The 23,294-nt window shown below is 46.4% G+C and overlaps 1 protein-coding gene and 1 long non-coding RNA gene across 3 annotated transcripts in view; one reads left to right on the forward strand and one right to left on the reverse strand.

Moving 5' to 3' along the window:
• Positions 1 to 23,294, forward strand: part of ADAM19 (ADAM metallopeptidase domain 19) — an 89,698-nt gene that overhangs the window by 38,790 nt on the left and 27,614 nt on the right. For both annotated transcript variants that reach the window (XM_025292331.3, XM_025292330.3), the window contains exons 5-8: positions 1,751 to 1,827; positions 12,289 to 12,472; positions 13,276 to 13,341; positions 18,821 to 18,892. In XM_025292331.3, the coding sequence (XP_025148116.2) occupies positions 1,751 to 1,827; positions 12,289 to 12,472; positions 13,276 to 13,341; positions 18,821 to 18,892 (399 nt within the window). The remainder of the gene's footprint in view (positions 1 to 1,750; positions 1,828 to 12,288; positions 12,473 to 13,275; positions 13,342 to 18,820; positions 18,893 to 23,294) is intronic.
• LOC123335022 lies at positions 11,535 to 14,780 on the reverse strand. The gene is made up of 2 exons (XR_006553243.1): positions 14,657 to 14,780; positions 11,535 to 11,744 (listed from the first exon to the last, which is right to left on the reverse strand). It is a non-coding gene; the product is annotated as an uncharacterized LOC123335022 (long non-coding RNA).

The raw sequence follows: 23,294 nt of genomic DNA on the forward strand, positions 1-23,294 counted from the left end.
GTGATGTGTGTGAAGACCCTTTATATATTTAAAGCATGCTACACTGCTGTCACACCTAGAGCTGGGTGGTACTGGAACTGGAGAATGTAGACAAATGGCTTACTTAGCTGTCTCCTGGTTCACATGCCTGCCTGCTGGGGACCAGGGAACAACCACAGACAAGTGTGGTCCTGGTGATGGCTCACTCAGACTGTTGTTATGTGGGTGAATGCCGGACATTCCTGATTGGCCCTGCTCACAGGACGTTGGTGGGGAAAGATAAGGCTTCCGTATCTGCAACTACATAGTTTACATCCTTTTTAAGACCTTAGAACCAGACTGTGCTCTGGGGATTTTACCTTTTTTCTCTTTGCTCCAACTTATCTCTTTTGACCTATTTGGGACGAAGTTTATAGGAATGTGTCCCTTGTTATCACCCATAGGTCTGCTGAGGACAGCCCTGGTTTGTGTCTGTCTGTCTGGTTTAGCGCTTTATCACTCTCAGCAGAGTCCTGCTTTGCCTTATAAATACTCTGGCTACCCTACTTATCAAACATTCTGCTGACACCTCAAACTTTATTTCAAGCCATTCTTTATGATTTTTATCTTTGTATGACTTTTAAACTACGACTGGCTCTCACAAGACGCTAAGTCCTGTGAAATCTGGACTCTACTCACTGTTATGTCTTAGGGAGGGCCTAGCCCCGGGCCCGGCACATCGCAGTGTGTAGCCAGGAGGAATCCAGCTGGGTTGGGAAGACCAGATGGCCGTGACATATGCTCTGGTGAGAGCACAGCAGCAGACCTGCAAGTGTCCATGGACACAGGTGCAAAATCAGGTCTGGTCCAGGTGTGCAGGGCATTCAAGGGAGGCAGGGAAGATGGGTGAGAGATCAGTTTCCTAGGGCCGCTGTAGCAAAGTACTGTAAACTTGGAGGTTTAAGACAATTAGAAATGTGTTCTTTCACATCTCTGAAGGCTAGAAGTTCAAAACCAAGGCCGTGCTCTCACTGTAGTCTCTAGGGAGGGATCCTTCATAGCCTCTTGCAGCTTCTAGTGGCTCCTGGCCATCCTTGGCACCCATTGGCTTCTAGTTTCATCACTCTAATCTCTGCCTCTACCTTCAAATGGCCTTCTTCTTGGTGTGTGTGTATCAGTGTCCTTTTCTCTTTTTATAAGGATTCTAGTCCAGTATTGCCTCATCTTGATTTAATTACATCTGCAAAGACTCTGTTCCAAGTAACGTCACATTCTGAGGTTTTGAGTAGATATGGATTTTTTTTTGTCTGTACCACATGGCCCGTGGGATCTTAGTTCCCTGATAAGGATCAAATCTGTACCCCCTGCACTGGAAATGCAGAGTGGGTAGACGTGAATTTTGGTGGGGACACAGTTCGGCTCTCCCGGGGGGTGGTCACAGAGGTGACTCTAGTGGTGAGGCAAGCTTTTCGGAAGCCAGTGTTTCCTGTGACCAGCATCATGTTATAGAAAGAGATCTGAGATCCTGGCTTCTCCAACCAGCAGAGAGACTTTCAGCAAATTCCTTTGCTTCTCTGAGCCTTGGCTTCTTCATCGATTCAGTGGGGGTGATGGCATCTGCCCTGTCCCTCCTCCCAGGAATATCATGAGGATCAAGTAAAACAGTGGCTGGGAAAGCTCTTTACAGATCTAAGGTTACGGTAGGTGTACAGTCATCCCTGACTATCTCAGAATGCCAGCATGGCTGACTTGTCAGTGTCCTGTGGTCTGACTGCCGCTCTCTTCTTGCTAGGATCACTGCTTTTACCACGGGACAGTGAGGAAGGCGGAGCAGTCCAGTGTCATGCTAAGCACCTGCCGGGGAATGAGGTAAGAGGCCCTGACAGTGCAAGGGGCACCTGGCTCTCTCCCTAAGAATGGAGTGTTTAGGACAAGTGGGGCTGGCCTTGGGCAGGGACTTTGAGAAGCTGTCCATAGAGAATGTGTGCAAGCCAGCTCTGAGAAAGGCTGAGCTCGGGAGGGATAAGGGAAATGATAATCCTTCATGATGATGATAAAAATAACCCACAAATTCACTGGGATTGAGCATACTCTTTCCTGAGGAACTTGAGGTTTTATTATTATTTGGGTATGGAGAAGCCAACAGAGTAGGAGACAACTGCCATTAGAAAGATGGTTGTACTCAAGATCCCAAGAGGTTGGGGTGTGCCATGCTTGGTGGGGGGCCCAAGGGTCACTCAGGAGGCAGAGGGGGAGAAGGGAATATGGGCAAGAGTCTTTATTATGGTTTTTATGGGAAGGAACAGGCAAGGTGGGGTAAGCAGCTTAGGAATGGTAAGTTTGAATAGTTTCAATGGGATCTGGGGCATGGGGCTGTCGCTAGGTGCCTGGTACCTGGCCCTGGGGTGAACAGGCAAGGGGTTGGTGGCCCAGAGAATGAGATCCCCATTGGAACAGCACGCTGTGCTCACTGGTGAATTCTGTCTCAGGGAATTGGCTAACCCTGGGGGCAGGGGCAAGTCCCCAGATGTCAAAGCACCAAAGTACAGGACATAAAGGAAATGGTTCATACACTTGAAATTGATGAGTTTGAGCATTTATTTCCACTTCTCCTTTGCTCTTCTCCAGTAGAAGTGCTTATAAGCAGTAAAAAGGGAAATGGGCAGCTAGTGAAAAGAGCAGGAAGAGAACGGAGGAGCAAGGATAATCTTCAGGACAGGAAATGAGGTGAAAAGTTCCATCTAGGTGGCATGTTGGAAAGAGAGTGACTTCATTCTCTGAGCCAGACAACCTGGCTTTGAGCCAATAGCTGTTGACCAGCTAGGTCACTTGTAAAATGTGGGTAAGGGAAATAGACCTCTGTCGTGTTGTGAGGATTGCACATTGAGATAGCACAATAGCATAGATTGTGCTAATAGAAAGCTAACTGGCCTGTACATACGGGCACTTGGTCATCTCCCAGACCCTTGCTTCTTAGGTGAGGCCCACAGAGGTGCATCATCAACATCACCTAGGAGCTTGTTCAAATGCAGTATCTCAAGTCCCACCCAGACCTACTGGATCATAACCTGTATTTTACCAGGATCCCCAAATGACTCGTGTGCAAGTTATGGTTTATACCTGAGTATGTGTGTCCCTTGAGAATATGAATTCTGTCTCAATATCTGTTTCTCTCCTCCAGCCTACCCTGGTGCTTTGCATATAGTAGGATTTACACGTCTATTGAAGTAATATCATTTATTTATACTTTTCCCACCCTCCCTTCCTTTTGGAAAAGGGATGATGATCTGAAAAACTTAATTGTCTATACTAATTGCCTCAGTTTTAATTGCCTATACTATGTAGTACCTGTACCCAGTGTGTTGGTACACTAGCTCTGTGAAAACAAAAACAGAAGAAAAGCCCTTATTTTTAGCATTTGCCAATATAGTGATAAAAATATTCCCACCATGACCAATTCAAAGCTGTCAATGTGATGTTACTAAAGGCATCATTGGGAAGATTTATACATGTTCGCTCTCATGAGCCCGAAGGAGGTGTTGCTACTGTACCCTTCCTCTCTCTTGATTGATTCAATAATTGTTTCTTTTTTTAAATTAATTTTTATTGGAGTATAGTTGATTTACAGTGTTTTGGGTTAGTTTCTGCTACACAGTAAAGTGAATCAGTTTTACATATCCACTCTTTTTTAGTTTCTTTTCCGATATAGGTTACTAGGGAGTATTGAGTAGAGTTCCCTGTGCTGTACACTAGGTACTTATTAGTCATCTATTTTATATACAGTAGTGCATATATGTCAATCCCAATCTCTCAATTTATCCCTTCCCCCACTTTTCCCCATTGGTAACCATAAGTTTGTTTTCTGCATCTGGGACTCTGTTTCTGTTTTGTAAATGAGTTCATTTGTACCATTTTTTTTTTAGATTCCTTATATAAGTGATATCATAATATTTATCTTTGACTTACTTCACTCATTATGGCAGTCTGTAGGTCCATCCTTGTTGCTGCAAATAGCATTATTTTGTTCTTTTTTATGGCTGAGTAATATTGCATTGAATATATATACCACAGCTTTTTTTATCCGTTCATCCATCGATGGACATTAATTACTCCTTTCATTCAGCAAGTTAATATTGGCTGTCTGTTCTCTGCCAGTGCCCTACACAGGTGGAGGGAAGGCAGGCATATAAAAGTAATTTCCTGAGCCCTCAGTCTCTTGTCTGTAAAGTGGGCATGGATGATAGGCATGGTGGAAAATGCTAAGTGCTAAAGCATGCAGACAGGATTATTATCATCTTGCCACAGTGAAGCCATTCTGAGACTAAAAAAAAAAAAAAAAAAAGGCTTACATGCCAATGTGAGGCCCATCATGCTGCTGATCTCACGTGTTTGTTTATAAATCAAGCCATGTCTCCTCTGTAAGGCTTCAGGCTGAGTTGGCCGGAGGGAATTAGGCAGGAAACAAGCTTTGGCTGGGAGGCCATAACAGTGGCCCCAAATCCCCCGCTTAAGTGACCTGATTGAGCCCAGCCAACTCCCAGTGGTGTTTACAGGCCCAGCCACCACCACCTGCAGCCTGCAAGTAAACAACGTCTGTCCCAAGGAGGACGAAAGGGAACATGCAGGTGCGACTCACTTCTCTCGGCCTCTTCCTCTGTCCTCTTGGTCTGCAGCAGTGGGAACTTGGCCCAGACTCTTATAAATCACTCCCACAGCCGTGCTGACGGGAGAACCGAGTGAGCCATCCATGTGTTTCTGTTTTGCATGCTTACCTCTGGTGGGGTCCACCCGCCTTATTTTCCCAGCCTTCTCGCTATACACGTTCAGAAACCAGGGGTGTCTGTGGGCCTGACTGATTTAAGAGCTGGAAATGCAAGCCAGATGGCTCAATTCAGACTCTGGAGAAGGAGCAGCTGCAGCAGCAGCAGGCTTCAAACCCATGTAGCCCTCACGTTGTCCCCCCATCAAGGCTCATAAAGTGATGCTGCAATGGAAAATCTCCATAGCAATTGTGCTTCTCTCCTGGAAACAAGCACTTTGTGATTTGGAGAAAGTAGGTAGGATTTATACCAAATAGGATCCTCAGGGTGATGATCCAAATCCAGAGGAATTCAGCTGAGTTTCTAGGCTGTTGCTGGGTCCCCTCTTCTCCCCCAAGCAGTTCTTTAGTCTAATTTAACTGAAGAAGTAATACAGGATCATAGTAAAAATAAATTCAAATAATACAAAAATGTACAGTGGAAAAGGTCTCTTCCTGTTTCCTGAATCCCTCTCCCCAGAGGTAGTCATTGTTAACCACTTTCTTGTGTTTCCTTTTAGAAATACTCTTTCCAAAAAGAAACATGGATATGTGATATATAATGCTTTGTAATCTTGTTTAGGTCACTGACCCCTTTGAGATTTGAGTGGCAGCTGTGGATACTTACAAACTACACCAAAGAAAAGATGTGGCACATCATTTCTTAGGGATGTTTAGTATTCACTGGAGAAGGGCACGGCAACCCACTCTAGTATTCTTGCCTAGAGAATTCCGTGGACAGAGGAGCCTGGTGGGCTACAATCCATGGAATTGCAAAGAGTCAGACATGACTTAGTGACTGATAACAGCATAGTATCCACAGTCCCCAAGCCTGTCTTCTATGAAGGACTCATCTTCTAAATGTCCTGCAAAGCATCTTGTGTGCACAAATGCTTTACAGATTCACACAAAGTAGGAATGTTAGGAGCAGTGATTATTTGTGAGGGAATTTAGGCATTACTGGGCTGAGATGTCCTTGGCTGAACCTGTGGGATGTGGTGGACACTGTGTGTACTTGTGTGTGCCCACGTGTGTGTCCCCAGCTTACCCCGCTCACTGTCTGTCTGTCAGCAGGAGAGGTATTGATTGCAGTAAAAACATTTTTTTAACCTGAATGATCAGTCTATTTGTCAAGGAAATACTCATTAAAAATGATCATTATATAGCTAATGGGTGTGTTAAACATTCAATTAATACAAAGAGCGTAAAACTAAACAAAGTAAAAATTCTTTATCCTGTCCTGCCCTTTCAGTCAACCTCATTTCCCATCTGTAATCACTGTTGGAGGGGTATAGTGCAGTGCAAAGTGCAGTCCCTCAGTCATGTCCAACTGTTTGCGACCCCATGGACTGTAGCCCACCAGGCTCCTCCATCCATGGGATTCTCCAGGCAAGAGTTGGAGGGGTATACATAATTGAAATACATAATCGTGTATGCTAAGTCGCTTCAGTCGTGTCCGACTCTGTGTGACCCCATAGACGGCCTCCTACCAGGCTCCCCCGTCCCTGGGATTCTCCAGGCAAGAACACTGGAGTGGGTTGCCATTTCCTTCTCCAATGCAGGAAAGTGAAAAGTGAAAGTGAAGTCGCTCAGTCACGTCGGACTCTTAGCGACCTCATGGACTGCAGCCTACCAGGCTCCTCCATCCATGGGATTTTCCAGGCAAGAGTACTGGAGTGGGGTGCCATTGCCTTCTCCGAATCGTGAGATATATATGATTTCTTTAATCCAAATGAGATTACCCTGTACATACCATTCTGTCCGTTTTTCCCCCCCTCAATTTAACATTATGTCTTAGACACACATAGATCAAAATCATTCTTTTAATAGTAGCATAGTATCTTATGTACTAATGCCTGGCAGGTTTAATTACATGTAAAGTTTCTCAGAGACACAGTAGATCATCTGTGGTCATCTGCTTGATGCATCGCTCAGATTATAGCAGACGTGTCCTCCGTGCTCTGGGGCCCACACTCACTGTGCTTGTACCTTATCCCAGCTCCCTGGACTCAGACTCTGTGGGGGAGAGTACGAAGCTGAGAGTGAGCACGGGAGGATGTGTGTGAACGTGTGTGTGTGATGGCTTAGAAGGAGCTCACAGTTCAGAGTCAAGAGATCTGAGTTTCAGATCTCGCCTCACACCTCTCGGCTGTGTGATCTGTTGAGTGTTTCTCTCCCTGCTTGATTTCATTTCCTTCTGGCTTTACATTGGCCAGGCTGTTGCCTCCCATGAGCCTCACTTAGCCCTCTAGATGGTGCCCATGGTGCAGAAATGGATCCTGGGTGGGGGGCTGAGGGTGGCGTCAGGGCCCCGCCCATAAGTAATGAGGCCGGACAAGGAGGCCTGGGATATGCCCCTAGCTCCTCACTCAGTGACCTTGGGCACGTTCCTGTGTCTCTGGGTTTTTGTTCCTCTTGTCTGAGAAAGGAGGGTAGACCAGACCATGAAAAGGATCCTTCAGTGTCGGAAGTTCTGCACCACAGGGAGAGTAGGCAGAGTTTTGGGAGGCGGGTCGCCTGGGAGAGAAGAAGCCAGTCTGTGCCTGTCTGCCCCTTTGCCCACCTGGCCTTCCTGCTGCAGAACAAATAAGGCAGCCACCTGTGTGTCAGGCACCGAGTAAACCCTCACAGGGCGGCGGCAGGTTGTGCCAGGTGTGGATTCTGGAGTCAGGCAGTTCCTGCTTTAAAGCCTGATGCCTTGCTTCAGATCTCTTGCATTAGTTTTCTCATCTATAAAATGGGAACAACAGTAGTGACGTCATTGGTGGGTTTACACTAGATGATGAGTGCAGCCTCCTTGAGAGCAGGCGTTTTTTTTTTTTTTTTTTTTTTTATAAGCCTGCTGCATCCGCAGAGCCTAAAACTGTTCCTGGCACACATTAGGTGCACACAGCACACATGTGTTGAATGGCTACTGATAAGATGCTTTGTACCAGTCCGGTATGTAATACATGCCCAATGACTGTTAGCTGTCCTTTTAAAATACTACCCTAATGGTTAGTAAGCACTGCCTACGACTTCAGTTTTCATAGCAGCCTTGTGAGAGGGCAGTCTTGTTGAGTGCTGTGCCCCACAGCTAGCAGACAGCAGAGCCAGACTTTGAACCAGGTATGTCCCCCCTCCGAGCCCAGCCTCTCCGCTTGTGCCTTGCCACCCCCATCCCGGAGGGATCACATCACCCACGTGCCTTCTTGGCTCCCCTCAGTGCTGCCTTTGAAACTCCCTCCTTCTCACTTGCACGTACATTTTGAGGGAAGGAAAGAAGGGTGATGGAGTGATTACCTCTTAAGGAAGCTCTGGATGTGGCCTTGTAGGCTGTGTCCCCTTTAGGTTTAGCTCTGAATGGGCTAATTCCCAAGAAGCTGTTCTCAAACCTAGGTCCTGGAAGGATGCATTTGGGCGAGCCCAGCAGTCATTCAGGGGTTAAATCCACTGCCTGCCTGACCTGCCCTGTCAGGCTTCCTCTGTACAATTTCATTTGTATTAAGCTCTCAACAATGAGGAATAGGATGCAGAGCAGAGTGGAGAATTGCGTGTGAGGTCCTGGCCACCCAGCCTCCTGGGTCCCCCTCCCAAGCCCCCACCCCCATCCCCAGGCGAAGCTCTGCCAGTGCTTACATTTCACAAATTAGATCAACAGAGATGTTTAGGAGGAGAAATGACTGGGGAGTGCTCAGGGAAGGACAGTTAGCAGGGCTTGGGGGAGGTGAGAGGGAGGCCCTTGGGAACTAGGTTCTCACAGGTCCCCCCACTCTCAAAGCTGGCTTCCCTGTGGCGTGCTGGGGCCCCTGCCTGCCTCTTCTCCACCCTGGGGAGCAGGGGGATGGCAGCCGTGACACAGGCAAGTTATGGGGGACCGCAGGAAGGAGGGGCAGAGAGCAGCCGTAGAGTCCTATTGCTCAAGGACCCTCAGGGTCGCCCTGAGCTTGTGTTTCTCCAGTGGTAATCTGCCCACTCCCTGGAACAGGATTGCTTGGAGCTCTGTGAAAAGACGGGCCCCTCCAGAGACTGGGCTCCAGGTCGGAGCTGCTGAGTGTGACTGTGCAGGGGATTGCGTGGGGCTTGCTCACAGTGCAGATGCTCAGACTGCAGAATCTGCATTTCCTAGACTGGGCCTGGACACAGGCCTCCCTTGCTCCCCCTCCCCCCGTGCTGCACAGTAGGTTCTCACTAGATATCTGTTTTATATATTGTATATAATTGTGTGTCAATCCCAGTCTCCCAATTTATCCCACCGTCCCCTTTCCCCTCGTGGTGTCCATATGTTTGTTGTCTATGTCTGTGTCTCTATTTCTGCTTTGCAAATAGGGTCATCTGTACCATTTTTTTCTAGATTCCACGTATATGTGGTAATATACAATATTTGTTTTTCTCTTTCTGACTTATTTCACTCTGTGTGACAGTCTCTAGGAGATAGACATTTTTAATACATTCTGTAGAATATTCTAATGGATAGCTCTGGGAGCTTTTATCCTGTTATCTCTGACTCATAGGTTTGGAACTCACTGGTAGAGGCAGATAGCACAGAGGTTAAGGGCGTAGGGTCTAGACTCTGCCAGACCTTAAATTTTTGGCCACACAATACCCGTGAGAGTTTGTTAATTAATCTCTCTGAGGCTCTGTTTCCTTATCTATAAAATGGGAGCCATGATGTGCTTTATAGCATTAATGTGGGAATGAAATAAGAACAATTGTATGCAGAGCCCTTGGCATATAATTGTGTGCTAAGTCACTCCTTTGTCTCTGACTCTTTGTGACCCCATGGACAGTAGAGCCCTCCTGGCTCCTCTGTCCATGAAGTTCTCCAGGCAAGAATACTGGAGTGGGTAGCCATTTCCTTCTCGAGGGTATCTTCCCAACCCGGTAATCGAATCTGCAACGCCTGCATTGGCAGGGGGACTCTTTACTCCAGACTCTTTACTCTGGGAAGCCTGGCACATAATTAACTCTCCCCAAAATGGTGTCTAAAAAGGAAAAGTAGACAATGCCTCTCCCAGCTGGTGTCTTACTTCAGACAAGCGAGTTGGGTGATGGCCAGTCACACCTCAGAGGAGAGTTGCTGATTTTGTCACTGACAGCCACTCTACAGGGCTGTTGTGACAGAGGCAGTGTGAGGTCATGGTTAAGATCCCAGGACATAGAACCAGGCTGCTTAGGTTCTTCTTGTCTGTGTGACTTTGGTCAGTTAATTAACCTCTTTGAGCCGCAGTTTTCTCATTTGTAAAATGAGGATAATATGTGTAAGAATCATAGAAGTGTGTATGAATAGTAAAATAGCACAGTGCATGGTCGATAGCACAGACTCAATGATTTATAGGCAGCACGATTGCTGTTCACTCTGCACCAGAATCCTGTGTGGGCTCTGTCCTATCTGGCCTAGAGGCTTGTTCAGGCGATGCCCTGTCAGCTACCCCGGGACTTTCCACCCACTGAGTTATTTCCATAGCCACAGCAGAATGCAGACAAAGCCATCACCTGGTTTGTGGTCAGGCCCTTTGCTTCCAATGTTTGCAGCCTTTGGGGGAAACTGAGGGGTCGGGAGGGGCCTTGGTCAGCCGAGATGAGCAGATAGCTTGGGAACAGGATGCCCACAGCAGCTCTGCCCTCTCCCGTCTGGACTCAGGAGCGGATGTGACCCTTGGTCTTTGCTCCATCCCCACCCCAGCTGCTCAGGGAGTACCTTAGGTGTCCCACTGGGGGCTGGCTCGGGATTGCTGTGTCAGCCTGGGCGAGGCAGCCGGAAAGTCGTCAGGCTCCCTGGCACTGGAACGAGGTCAACCAGGGATGGATTCCAGGAAGGGCTGCTGCTGACTAGGACCTGGCACTGTCTCTCGAGAGCCTCGCAGGCTCTTCCCAAAGGGCAAAACCTGGGCGGATATCTGGAGGGGTCCAGGGTGGGGATGGAAGCTGAGACAGCCTAAAAGAGGTCCTGCCAGGTCCTTTACCTTCCGAAATTTCTGGGTGGATAGAGCCTGAGGTTTTGGAGCACACAAAATGCTATGGGACTCCTGGGATTCATGGCTGGGATCTTCCTTCCCCAGGGCCCTGGTCACACTCTTCATCTTATAGTGTCAAGGATGGTAGATACCTGCCACATGGGCCTCTGCTGTCCCTTCCATTGATATTGGTGATAGTGATTGATAATAAGTCATGGCACTCTTTCTCACCGAATCCAGATAAAGGGCCCAGAAGCCTCAATGATGCAGCATTCCATGCAGCTGTGTCCAATCCATCAGGGTTAAGGGTGGGGAAAGCTTTTTGCCTTCTCTGTTACATGCTGCTGCTAAGTTGCTTCAGTCGTGTCCAACTCTGTGCGACCCCATAGACAGCAGCCCACCAGGCTCTGCCGTCCTTGGGATTCTCCAGGCAAGAACACTGGGGTGGGTTGCCACTTCCTTCTCCAAGGCATAAAAGTGAAAAGTGAAAAGTGAAAGTGAATTTGCTCAGTCGTGTCCGACTCTTCGCGACCCCATGGACTGCAGCCCACCAGGCTCCTCCATCCATGGGATTTTCCAGGCAAGAGTACTGGAGTAGGGTGCCATTGCCTTCTCCACTGTTACATGCTCTTAGTTCAGACTCTAAGCTCCATGGGGGCAGGCATCTTATCTGTCCTGTTTACTACTCCATCCTTAGCAACTAGCACAATGCCTGACATAGCAGGAAGCATTTGTGGAATGAATGTCTGTCTGTCCCCCAGTGGAATGTGAGTTACTCAAGGACAAGGATTGTGTCTAGATTACATCTAACACAGAGTAAGGACTCAATGAGTGAAAGAATATAATGAACAAATGTACATCTTTATTCTGAGTCCAAGGTTAGCATATGTAACCCAGAGGAAAAAGTAGTCACATATGCTTGGTTGTGGCCACCACCTCACCACAGAGCTGCGTTGCTGATCCAGGGAAACTGGGGCTGGTAGCTGACGACTCTAGCTTTGGCTTCCAAAAAACAAAGATACTTGTCTTTCCATTTAATTGTCCCAGGAGTCCTATGAAGTTAGAAAATTAACATTGACATTTGCATCTGGGGAAACTGAGGCACAGAGTGATTGAAGAAGTTTGTTGAAGAGCATTTGGCAATTTAATATTGGAGCTAAGATTAGAACTTGGGTCTCCTCTCCCCTAGACCAGCACTCTTCCTGTTTTCAACATACCGTCTCTTTCTCAGCCTGTAAAGTTCTGACCTGTGATTTGCTGTATGCCATGTTTGGGATTGGGAGGCTTTTTGGAATTCTAGCCCTACCATCCTTTACAAGTCTTAACTGTCCCTGTTCTAGCCCTTTTAGAACCTTTGAGTTTCTCCATGATAGGCTTTCACACCCTGAAACTGTGCACCATATCTCATGTCCACGTACGTTTCTCTGGAGAGGAGGTCCCAGTTTGCATCAGATTCTCACCAGGGAGTGCATGACCCCATAATAAGATTAACAAGCAGTGATCAAAACCAGCTGTGCCATTTTGCATATGGGGAAAACAAGGGGCTTTTCCAGGACCATAGTATTTGACCAGAGATTCTAATTCTCTTTTTGACAGAGGACTGATTATAGTGAGCAGTAACCTCAGCTATATCATCGAGCCCCTTCCTGACAGCCAGAGCCACCACCGTATTTACAGATCTGAACATCTCAAGCTGCCTCTCGGGAACTGTGGATTCGAGCCCACTACCAGGGACTGGGTCCCCCAGTTTACAAACCAGACCAAAAAGCGACCTCGCAGGGTGAGTTTCTCGGTACAAGAGTCAGCCGGGAGATAATCCCTTCTGAGCACCCTTTCCGTGGATCCAGAAGTATTTCTAAATTGAGTGGAGATGGCTAAGAAGGAGGCAATAGCTTTTCCCTTTTGTTTATTTAAAAATAGTTTTTTGGCTGCGCCACATAGCATGTGGGATCTTAGTTCCCTGACCAGGGATTGAACCTGCGCCCCCTGCATTGGAAGCGTGGAGTCTTAACCACTGGACCACCAAGGAAGTCCCAGCATTTTCCTTTTAGTCTAAGTCATTTTTGAGTGTGAGAAACCCTTGTATTTGATAGAATAACTGCTTTGGGGGAAACATTACTTCATTTAAAATACTCTAAGGTGCTGATTTCAGAAACTTTAAAATGTGAGAAAAAAAATATATGCCTCCCTTTTTGAAATAGCCACTTAACCACATGCACAAAATGCTTGTATTTATTTATACCAAAAATAGAGGTACGTGGTTTAAATATTTTTGGGAATTTGATTGTCAGCATGTTCCCTCACAGTATGCTGGCCTCTGTTCTGTCTGCACTGGACAGCCAGCTCATTATTTTTGGAGACTAAAAGGCTGCACCCGGTGTCCCAGAGCAGACTCCAGTGATAACCAAGATGGTGGGCAGGGGGTGTAGTGAGGGTGATGGTGAGACGATCATAGCTGAGTTGTCTCTGCAACCTGGTAATGAGGTTCACTGCTTATTAACTCCACCGCTTCTGAGCAGTGTTTTAAAATGAGGCCAGGTCCACCATTTCCATAGCTCTGATGTGCTTATGTCTCTTCCTTAGATGAAAAGGGAAGATTTACACTCCATGAAGTATGTGGAGCTTTACCTTGTGGCTGATTATGCAGAGGTAAGGAGGGGGGTGGGGTTTAGCATAAAAATCACTTTCTTAATCACTTCCATTCCAGCCTTCAAACTGCTTTGGGGAAATGCTGAAGTGCCAAAATGCTGAATGGGGGAAATGATGAAAAAAATGCATCTTTTTTCAGTTTGCCATGTAATTTTGACCTTAAATCTGACCAAAGGCTCTTTTTGCTATTTTAAACATAGTTGGGGAAAAAAATCAAGGAGAAGTCTGTTCAAGCTCAATACATTAATTAACACTCCTAGACCAGATCTGGGAGATCCTTAGGTTTTTGTGCTTACTCTTTGGGAGTCCATGAATTCTCTATAGAAATTAAAAAGAATTTTTTTTTTGCAAAGATAAGGAGTATATTTATCTGATTGAATACAATTTCCTGCCAATGTGTGGTCCATTTTTATAATCATGTTGGTGCCAAATGAGTACCTAAGCTGGAGTTCCCTAAATGTGGTCCCTAGCCCAGCAGTGTGAGCAGCACCCAGGGACTTGTGACCATACAGATTTGGGGGCTGCACCCAGATGTTCTCAATCCCTGGATGTGGGGTTGGGGTCTGACAATCCGTGTTTTAACAAGCCTCTGTGTGATCCTGGTGCACAGGCAAGTTTGAAGATTACTGACCTGGAGTAGCTAGCTGTTTGGCCTTTAATTCCATGTTCTTCAAGTTAGGTTCTCATGTGCCTTGGCTTCTAAAATTTAATAAACATTCATTTCCCTCACTCTTTCATTTCTTTTAGTCATTGATTTCTTGATTCTCTGTTATGTGTCAAGAACAGTGCTTAGATCCTGGAGACACAGATCTGCCCCCCACGTGGCAGAATTTACAGAAGCAGCACAAAAACTCTAGTTCCAAGTGTGATGACTGCTCATTGGAGAGGATTAGAGCACAGATAATGAGGGACCCAGCGTGGTCTTGGGAACTGGGGGAAACCTTCCTGAGGCGGTGGTGTTGAAGCTGACTCCTAAAGAGCGTGGTCAGACCCCAGGTTCGCCTAAGTTAGCCGTATTTTCCCTCATTCTCACTCTGTGTAGTAGCTCAACCACATAACTGACATATCTTTCAGGCACGGAAGGTGAGGTGAACTGATCGCTCCCTAGTTCTAACGTTGCACCTCACCTGGGGCTCCCTTTGACAGCGTTCATCAAACTCCTGTCTGTCACACTCCATCCAGATTGAATCCGTTTACCTCAGACTGGGACTCAAACCCAGACAAAATCCAGTTTGGGACTTAAACCCACATGGCTGGGACTCGAACCCAGCCAAAGCCCTGCTTGGGACTCAAACCCAGCCAAAACCCACAGTACCTGGTTTCAGGACCCAGTAAAGCTCAGGTTCTTGATGTCTCATCACAGAAAGAATTCAGTGAGAGACAAAGTGATAAATAAGAAGTGGTTTTATTCAGATGCAGAGAGAAGCACACTCTATAGACAGAGTGTGGGCCATCACAGAGGGCGAACGCTGCCCTGAAAGTTGGTGTGGTTAGTTTTTATAGGCTGGGTAATTTCATATGCTAATGAGTAGGAGGATTATTCCAACTATTTTGGGGAGCAGGTGGAGATTTCCAGGATTTGGGCCACCGCCCACTCCTTGGTCTTTTACCGGTGGAACTGTCACGTCACCTCTGGGTATGTCATTTCACTTGTTGATTAAGGTCTAGTCCTGTCTGCCATTTTGGTCCCATTTGATTCTAATCGGTTTGTGTTGTGTCCTTGGGCTATGTCATTCTTTCAGAAGTTATGCCCTGCTGCTTTACCTCCTGTTACAAGACGGGATCCTGACCAGTTCCCCAGAGGCTTATTCTCAGGTGGTTAGTCCAACAGCACAGGTCCTGGAGGCTGTATGGGGTTGGGGAGAACATTTGGCTTCAAGCTGGGGGAGCTGCCTTCCAGTGTTGGAGGCAGCAGGAGGTGGCCCTTGAGTGTCTGCTAGTTTACTGGGCAGAGAAGGAGGTGCTAGGCCCTCCAGGCTGAGGGAACATCTTGTTCTGCTTTGAGAGGAGTTTTGCTTTTTAATTGATGTTGGTATTGGTTGTTCCAGCAGCCCTTTTGTTTTCATTTCCAAAGACTGATGTGTGTGCAGGTTGGGGGAATGATGTGGGGAGCAAAAGCCAAAGGTGATTTGAAAGCCGCAGCTATGCAGTCTGGGAGGGGCTAACAGCCCTGCCCCTGACTCACAGACCTGCCCTAGTGGGAGGGTTGCTGGTTTAAAGCTGAGCTCCTCTAGGGTTGATTTAAATCAGTAGCTTTTGATTATTTTTGTTTTCCCGGTGGGACTTCCTTTTCCAATGTCTAATATAAAAGTCCACAGACTTCTCCAAGCTGAAGCAGGGGTGAGGACCCTCTTACACCTAAGGTCATCTAATATGGTGGTCTTGAACCATTTCCCCCCCCCACCTATTTTTTGGCCATGCTGTGTGGCATGCGGGATCTTAGTTCCCCAGTCAGAAATCAAACTTGTGCCCCCTGCAGTGGAAACTCAGCATCTTAGCCACTGGACCAGGGATATCCTTTCTTTTTTGAGCCACAGAATCTTTGTTCAGATGACAGCTCCTGGGACGCCGATAGTTAAGCGTGTAGAAACATAGCTGCTCTAAAGCAAAGGTGTGGTGAGGCTGCCCTTTGGCCCTGCAGTCTCCCCAGAGGACTCTTGGTGCCAGGTTTTAAGATTTCAGTGGGTGTGAGTCTAGAAGCTGGATAAGTGAGGGCCGGTTAGGGATTGGGGTCTTTAGTCTCCTGACCTCCAGAGACACAGCAAAATCCCTAGAGGAAAAGTGTCGGCCCCAGATGCCTTCAGGACTGTGGTGCCCTGGAGAACTGTCTCCTGTTCTAGAAGACAGTGCCTCCACCAGGAGCCTCGCAGGTGTTGCCACAGGCCATGATTCTTGCCACTCTGTGGATGGTGGATAGGCTCTGTGCTAACTTCCCAGGTCCCGGCTTTGGCTGATTTACGACAAGGGTGGGTGGAGGATATGAGAGCCCAGGCTGGGCCCACAGGCTCACAAATCCCTGCCCCCGTCACCTCCTCTTCCCCCACTCCCTCTCCAAGTGGCCTCATATCCTCCACAGGCAGCAATGTATTCCTGACAATGAATTAATCTGAAAGGACGGAAAGATAGGGACGGGGCGGGCTACCTTATCTGTGATTTATAACCTGGTGCTGAGACAGGCCAGGCTTCTCCTGGGCTCTGAACTCGGCATCGGGAGTAGAGACAAGGATGGCATTACCGCCTGGAGAGAGGGTTTTTAGCAGAAAAAATGATCAAGTAGCTCCCTGGGCCTAGTTTGGAGCACTTGGAATGGTTTGTCTTTTGCTTCTTTGTTTATTTGTTTTTAGAAAGGTAGAGCAGGTACTTTTTTGTTTTAAAGCTTTTTATTTTATTTTTGACTATGCAGTACAGCATGTCGGATCTTAGTTCCCCGACCAGGTATCGAACTTGTTCCCCTTGCTTTGGAAGCCCAGAGTTTTAACCACTGAACTGCCAGGGAAGTTCCCTGGGGTGGTTTTCAGCTTATTCATTCCTCAGGTAAAGCGGGAAACCTAGGCAGGGGAAGAGCAAGATGGGATGTTGTAGGAGGAGACAAGGTAGCTGTGAGAACAGGTGTGCAAGGACTTTCAAGACACAGACAGGATGTGGGCCAGCTAAAGACCAGCTGATGCACTGTGTGGTATTGTCTGTGTCCACCCAGAAAGTGTAAAGGAGAGGCACTGTTTTCTTTACATCAGAGGTCTGTGACTTATAGCCCATGGCCAGATCCAGCCCACTCCAGGGTTTTATAAGTTTTTTAAAGTTTTCCTGAAACACATCCATGCATGTATTGTCCATGATTACTTTTGAGCTGGAATGGCCGATTTGAGTACTTCTGGTAGAGACAGTATGACTGCAAAGCCTACAATATTAACAACCTGACCATTAAAAAAAAAAAAAAGTTGACTGACTCCTGCCTGAAGCTCTTCAGGACAGCATGATACTTTCCTTAAACTGTGGTGATATTATCAGGTAGCTGTTTGAAGATAGGATTAATATATTTGAAAGACAATGAAGTCTGCCTCTGATGTTCTAATGAGTATTCACTAAATGCTGCAGCACTTGCTATGCAGTGAGGCCAGTTTAGAAATGCAGTGACTCTGTAAAGAGAAGTTGCAGGATTGACACCTTGAAAAGGTCTGAGTCCCAGAGTCTTACATGGAATTTAACTGTGTAAAAAGCAGCCATGAAAATGAGTTGGTTGCCGTTCTGATGGAGGCCCAGGAGGGTCCCAAAGCAGTGGGAGGAAAGGAAACGGGTTTCTCCCTGTATCATGGCTGAGACACACCCCTATCCAGACAAATACCCAAGGCTGTCTGTTCTTTTTGTTCTTGAATATTCTTGTGGGATTTTGTGGAGGAAGGATGTGAAGGTTTGAAGTAACATATATTCATGTATATCCAGAGTAATTCAGATGGTAACACAGTAATTCTGTGTTACCACGGCAGTGTGTGGGACGTATCTATTCTTTTCAAATTTAGGCTGCAGTTGTGGCAAATCTTATCTTTATGCCATGAAGCATTCCTTCATCATTGCAGCTGAACATGATATATCCTTTTGAAGCAGGCATGATGAATGTGAGGCTACCTGTGGAAATGTGCTCCTCCTGGTACCCGTGGCAGACATTTCTGATCCAGCACAGCACTCTTTCCTGCTGAGCCCCTTGAAGCCTCAGAATCCTTCTCGCTGTGGAAGGCACTTCCAGTTGATCTGAGTGATACACCAGATGAAGCCTGTTTGCCAGGATCTTATGATCCTCATTGCTAGCAGTCATTTTGTGTCATTCACGTGGCCTCTTGTTGCAGTTATTTCTGTGCAGGTTTTTTCAGCCCATTTCAATGTCATACTCCTTAAATACAAAATCTGCCTTCGTTGTTATTTCTGATCCCCTCTGTGTTCTAACTGAAGCTCCTTTAAGGTTAGGGCCAGGACCTCACGCTTTGTGTCCTGCCCAGCACCACGTGCAGTGCCTTGCACACTGTGGGTGTTCAGCAACAGTTTGACCATGCTGACCGATTACCTGCCTGGAGACTTTGGGTGATCCCTGTGATGGGGGCTCCGTGTTGGGGTGATGACTGTGGCAAGGACTGGATTGGTCCCTCTTCTGAGCCCCAGTGGAAGTTTGCAGAAGGCCTTATAATTAGGGGGACAGGAGAACAGGGTCGACCTCACAGGCTGGAGGAAGACAGTTCAGTTCACTACACAGCTACTGCATGCCTACTGTATGCCTGACACTGAACTGTTAGCTGGAGATACCAGGATGGATGTGACTCAGGTTCTGCCTTCACCGAGCTGACACTGTGTGTCAGGGAGATATTCCTAAGGAAATGACTGCTCGCAGAAGATGGGAGAAAGTGAAGGAATTCACAGACAAGTAATGGGACGCACGAGGGGTCCTGGGAAGGATTCTGGGTTCTCATCTACTTCTGCTTGCCCCATTTAGTTTCAGAAGAACGGACTGGACCAAGATGCCACCAAACACAAGCTTATGGAGATCGCCAATTACGTTGATAAGGTGAGACCAGGTGTGTACTTGTGGGAGAGGTGCCAGCACCTTAGTGGAGCTGCCCAGCAGGAGCTGACCTGCCTCTTCCTGGAGCAGCTGCCCTGTCAGCTTCCAGGAGGCAGTAGCGATGCTGCAGGGCCTCGGTGCTCACAAGTCATCAGCTGCATGGACCTAGCCAAGTAACTTGTCTTGTTTGGGTTGCGGTTTTGTTTTTTAATTTACAAAATAGGGTTGATTTAAACCAATAGCTTTCAATTATTTGTGTTTTTCCAGTGGACTGCTTTTTCCAATGTCTAATATAAAAGTCCGAGGAAAAAGCTGAAGATAGGGCTGAGGACCCAGAGCACTGTCCTCTGACACCCTCACCCTCACCCCTGCCTTAAAATTGAGGAGTGGATTGCTTGGGGTCAATCTGTGTCATCTCCGCCTATTAAACGTTTCTAAAATTATTTGGTTTTGTCTCTTAGAAAGGCTGAGCAGAGGGTTAACTTTCCTAGGTCAGGCTCTTTTAAAACATGCTCTTAGGAAATACCCAAATTCTTTAATTTGACCAGAATAGGCTGGTCTGGGACTTGGAAATACTTTGTTTATATGAAAGAATGCAAAACGAAGTAGAAGAGGTAACCTAGAATGACAGTGACCTCTTGATAGGCAAGTAGTAAATAGTTTTTAAAAGTAGATTTTAATCATCGGGTATTGCAGGTCTCTGTGAGAATCTGATCACATTTATTATACAGTCTCAGGGCACTCAGAAAATCTCTGAAGCTTAACTCTTCGTCTGCTAGGGATTCATAGATCCCAAGTCTGAAGGGGGAATCATTTTTTTTTAATATTGGAGGATAAGGAAGAGAACTTCAATATTTTTAGGGATTTACAAGCAAATTTGGTAGTGTTCTGGAGTCATTGGATGGGAGGGTCTGTGCCCTCTATTTTTGCTTCAGATGACTCTGGAAGTGCTGGTCATTGACAGGTGAAAGTTAAACACAAACACTGGCATTTCCTGGAAGGGAGGACTCCAGGGACCCACTCCAGTCCTCTCTCTAGCCTTCAACTCCTCAACAATATCGAAATGATCCCACAACCCGAACACTCAGCATCTGGGAAAATAAGAAAAGCTGTTTCCCGGGGTAGACCCTGTTATCACCCACGTGATGTCTATTGTTCTGGAGATACTGCAGGTGGGAGACTTGGCTGGGTTTCCTTTGTGGACTCTGCAGCTGGTCTGGGTGTTAGAACTGGGGGTGCTAGTGAAAAGTGGAAGGAGAAGAGAGGCGCTAGCCAGCCCCATCGTTGTTGGAAGTCCCCAACCTTGCCTGCTGGTTTGTTTTGTGGAGCAGCCTTGGTTCTCTCATCTGCAGCTGAGGTTCGTCACCCCTGGCTGGGGTGAGGGCAGGCAAGCCCATTTCTCTCAGGCTTGCTGACCCAGCTCCTTGAACTGAACTGTTATGGAACTAAAACTGGAATGCACTGCACTCATTTGCCGAATCATGGACCCAGTCTAGAATGTTTTTCCTTCCCTATGAAAAAGCCAAGTCAAGTCCTTGAAAAGCTCCCTAGTAAAGCAAGTTTGAATTGGAATCCAAACCCTTCATTTTCTGGAATGATTGACCTGGCACAAAACAGGAAAATCACAATTTCCATTGAAATCAACTGATATTTTGCTGAATCTGGAGACCATTTACACACAATTTCCTGGGGGCAAGTTGATTCTCTGGATGGGTAGACTCTGAGGTCTAATAATCCAAGTCTTCATCCCAACTCTGCCAGCTTCCTGCTGAGAATTCAGCAAGTTACTGAACTTCTCTAAGCCTCAGTCTTTAATATGTAGAAAGTGCTTGATAAACATTGGTGCTACGATTGTTATTTTTACCAGGGGCTGTACCTGCCACTTTTGGATTGAGATGACATCTCCTGCTTACATGACCTAGGTTTAGCTGTGATGACTTCTTTTTTTAGGCCAAAGCATGAGGCGTGCAGCATCTTAGTTCGCTGACCAGGGATCGAACCCGTGCCCCCTTGCATTAACCACTGAGCCACCAGGAAAGTCCCCATGATGACTTTTTTTTTAAGTTGCTGCCTCAGTATTCTCTAGGGCTTGGCCAGTCAGGGAATTTCTGGTATCTACGCCTTCCAGTACTTAGCTTTAAAGAAAACCTTCTTCCTGCTACGTGTGTGTGAGATGAAAGATAGCGTGTAATAAAGGTTAGATGTAGCTCTAGCCTTAAGGAGCCCAAGAATCAGGTCTCATTTATAGAATTTCAGGATCTCTGGATTGCGCAAAATCATGAGGGTTATCTGGGACGTTTACAGCCTCATGCTTACAACCTGTTTGTGGTATCCTTTACAAAATCTGAGAACTTCCAGTGATGGGGAAGGAAATTTCAAGAGTAAGCACATCTCTGTGTATATATTATCATTTATACCCATTTACTTCCAAAATGAGTGGGAGACATCTTTCAGTAAAGTCATATACAATTTGGTATATCCACGGCATGGAATACTGGTCAGCAAGAAAAAAGAAGTGGCAGAATGATATAGACAGCAAGATGGACGAGACTCAGAACATGCTAAATGAAAGAAGACACACGGGACCACGTATTATATAATTCCATTTGTAGACTATATCCAGAAAAGGTAAATCTGTGGAGATAGAAAGTAGATTAGTGATTACCCTGGTCTAGGGGTGAAAATGGGCAATGATAGCAATGGACATAAGGTTTCTTGTTGGTATGATGAAAATACTCTAAAATTAAGAATACACAGAAGAACTGTACAAAAAAGATCTTCACGACCCAGATAATCACGATGGTGTGGTCACTGACCTAGAGCCAGACATCCTGGAATGTGAAGTCAAATGGGCCTTAGAAAGCATCACTATGAACAAAGCTAGTGGAGGTGATGGAATTCCAGCTGAGCTATTCCAAATCCTGAAAGATGATGCTGTGAAAGTGCTGCACTCAATATGCCAGCACATTTGGAAAACTCAGCAGTGGCCACTGGACTGGAAAAGGTCAGTTTTCATTCCAATCCCAAAGAAAGGCAATGCCAAAGAATGCTCAAACTACCACACAATTGCACTCATCTCACACGCTAGTAAAGTAATGCTCAAAATTCTCCAAGCCAGGCTTCAGCAATATGTGAACCATGAACTTCCTGATGTTCAAGCTGGTTTTAGAAAAGGCAGAGGAACCAGAGATCAAATTGCCAACATCCGCTGGATCATGGAAAAAGCAAGAGAGTTCCAGAAAAACATCTATTTCTGCTTTATTGACTATGCCAAAGCCTTTGACTGTGTGGATCACAATAAACTGTGGAAAATTCTGAAAGAGATGGGAATACCAGACCACCTGATCTGCCTCTTGAGAAATTTGTATGCAGGTCAGGAAGCAACAGTTAGAACTGGACATGGAACAACAGACTGGTTCCAAATAGGAAAAGGAGTTCGTCAAGGCTGTATATTGTCACCCTGTTTATTTAACTTATATGCAGAGTACATCATGAGAAATGCTGGACTGGAAGAAACACAAACTGGGATCAAGATTGCCGGGAGAAATATCAATAATATCAAAAATATCAAAAATATCAATCAATAAAAAAATCTCAGATATGCAGATGACACCACCCTTATGGCAGAAAGTGAAGAGGAACTAAAAGCCTCTTGATGAAAGTGAAAGAGGAGAGTGAAAAAGTTGGCTTAAAGCTCAACATTCATAAAACGAAGATCATGGCATCCGGTCCCATCACTTCATGGGAAATAGATGGGGAAACAGTGGAAACAGTGTCAGACTTTATTTTTCTGGGCTCCAAAATCACTGCAGATGGTGACTGCAGCCATGAAATTAAAAGACGCTTACTCCTTGGAAGGAAAGTTATGACCAACCTAGATAGCATATTCAAAAGCAGAGACATTACTTTGCCAACAAAGGTTCGTCTAGTCAAGGCTATGGTTTTTCCTGTGGTCATGTATGGATGTGAGAGTTGGACTGTGAAGAAGGCTGAGCACCAAAGAATTGATGCTTTTGAACTGTGGTGTTGGAGAAGACTCTTGAGAGTCCCTTGGGCTGCAAGGAGATCCAACCAGTCCATTTTGAAGGAGATCAGCCCTGGGATTTCTTTGGAGGGAATGATGTTAAAGCTGAAACTCCAGTACTTTGGCCACCTCATGCGAAGAGTTGACTCATTGGAAAAGACTCTGATGCTGGGAGGGATTGGGAGCAGGAGGAGAAGGGGACAACAGAGGATGAGATGGCTGGATGGCATCACTGACTCGATGGACGTGAGTCTCAGTGAACTCCGGGAGTTGGTGATGGACAGGGAGGCCTGGCGTGCTGCGATTCATTGGGTCGCAAAGAGTTGGACATGACTGAGCGACTGATCGGATCTGATCTGATCACTTCACAACTTGGTAAAT

Source organism: Bubalus bubalis, chromosome 9, assembly GCF_019923935.1.
Source record: "Bubalus bubalis isolate 160015118507 breed Murrah chromosome 9, NDDB_SH_1, whole genome shotgun sequence".
NCBI classification, from domain to species: domain Eukaryota; kingdom Metazoa; phylum Chordata; class Mammalia; order Artiodactyla; family Bovidae; genus Bubalus; species Bubalus bubalis.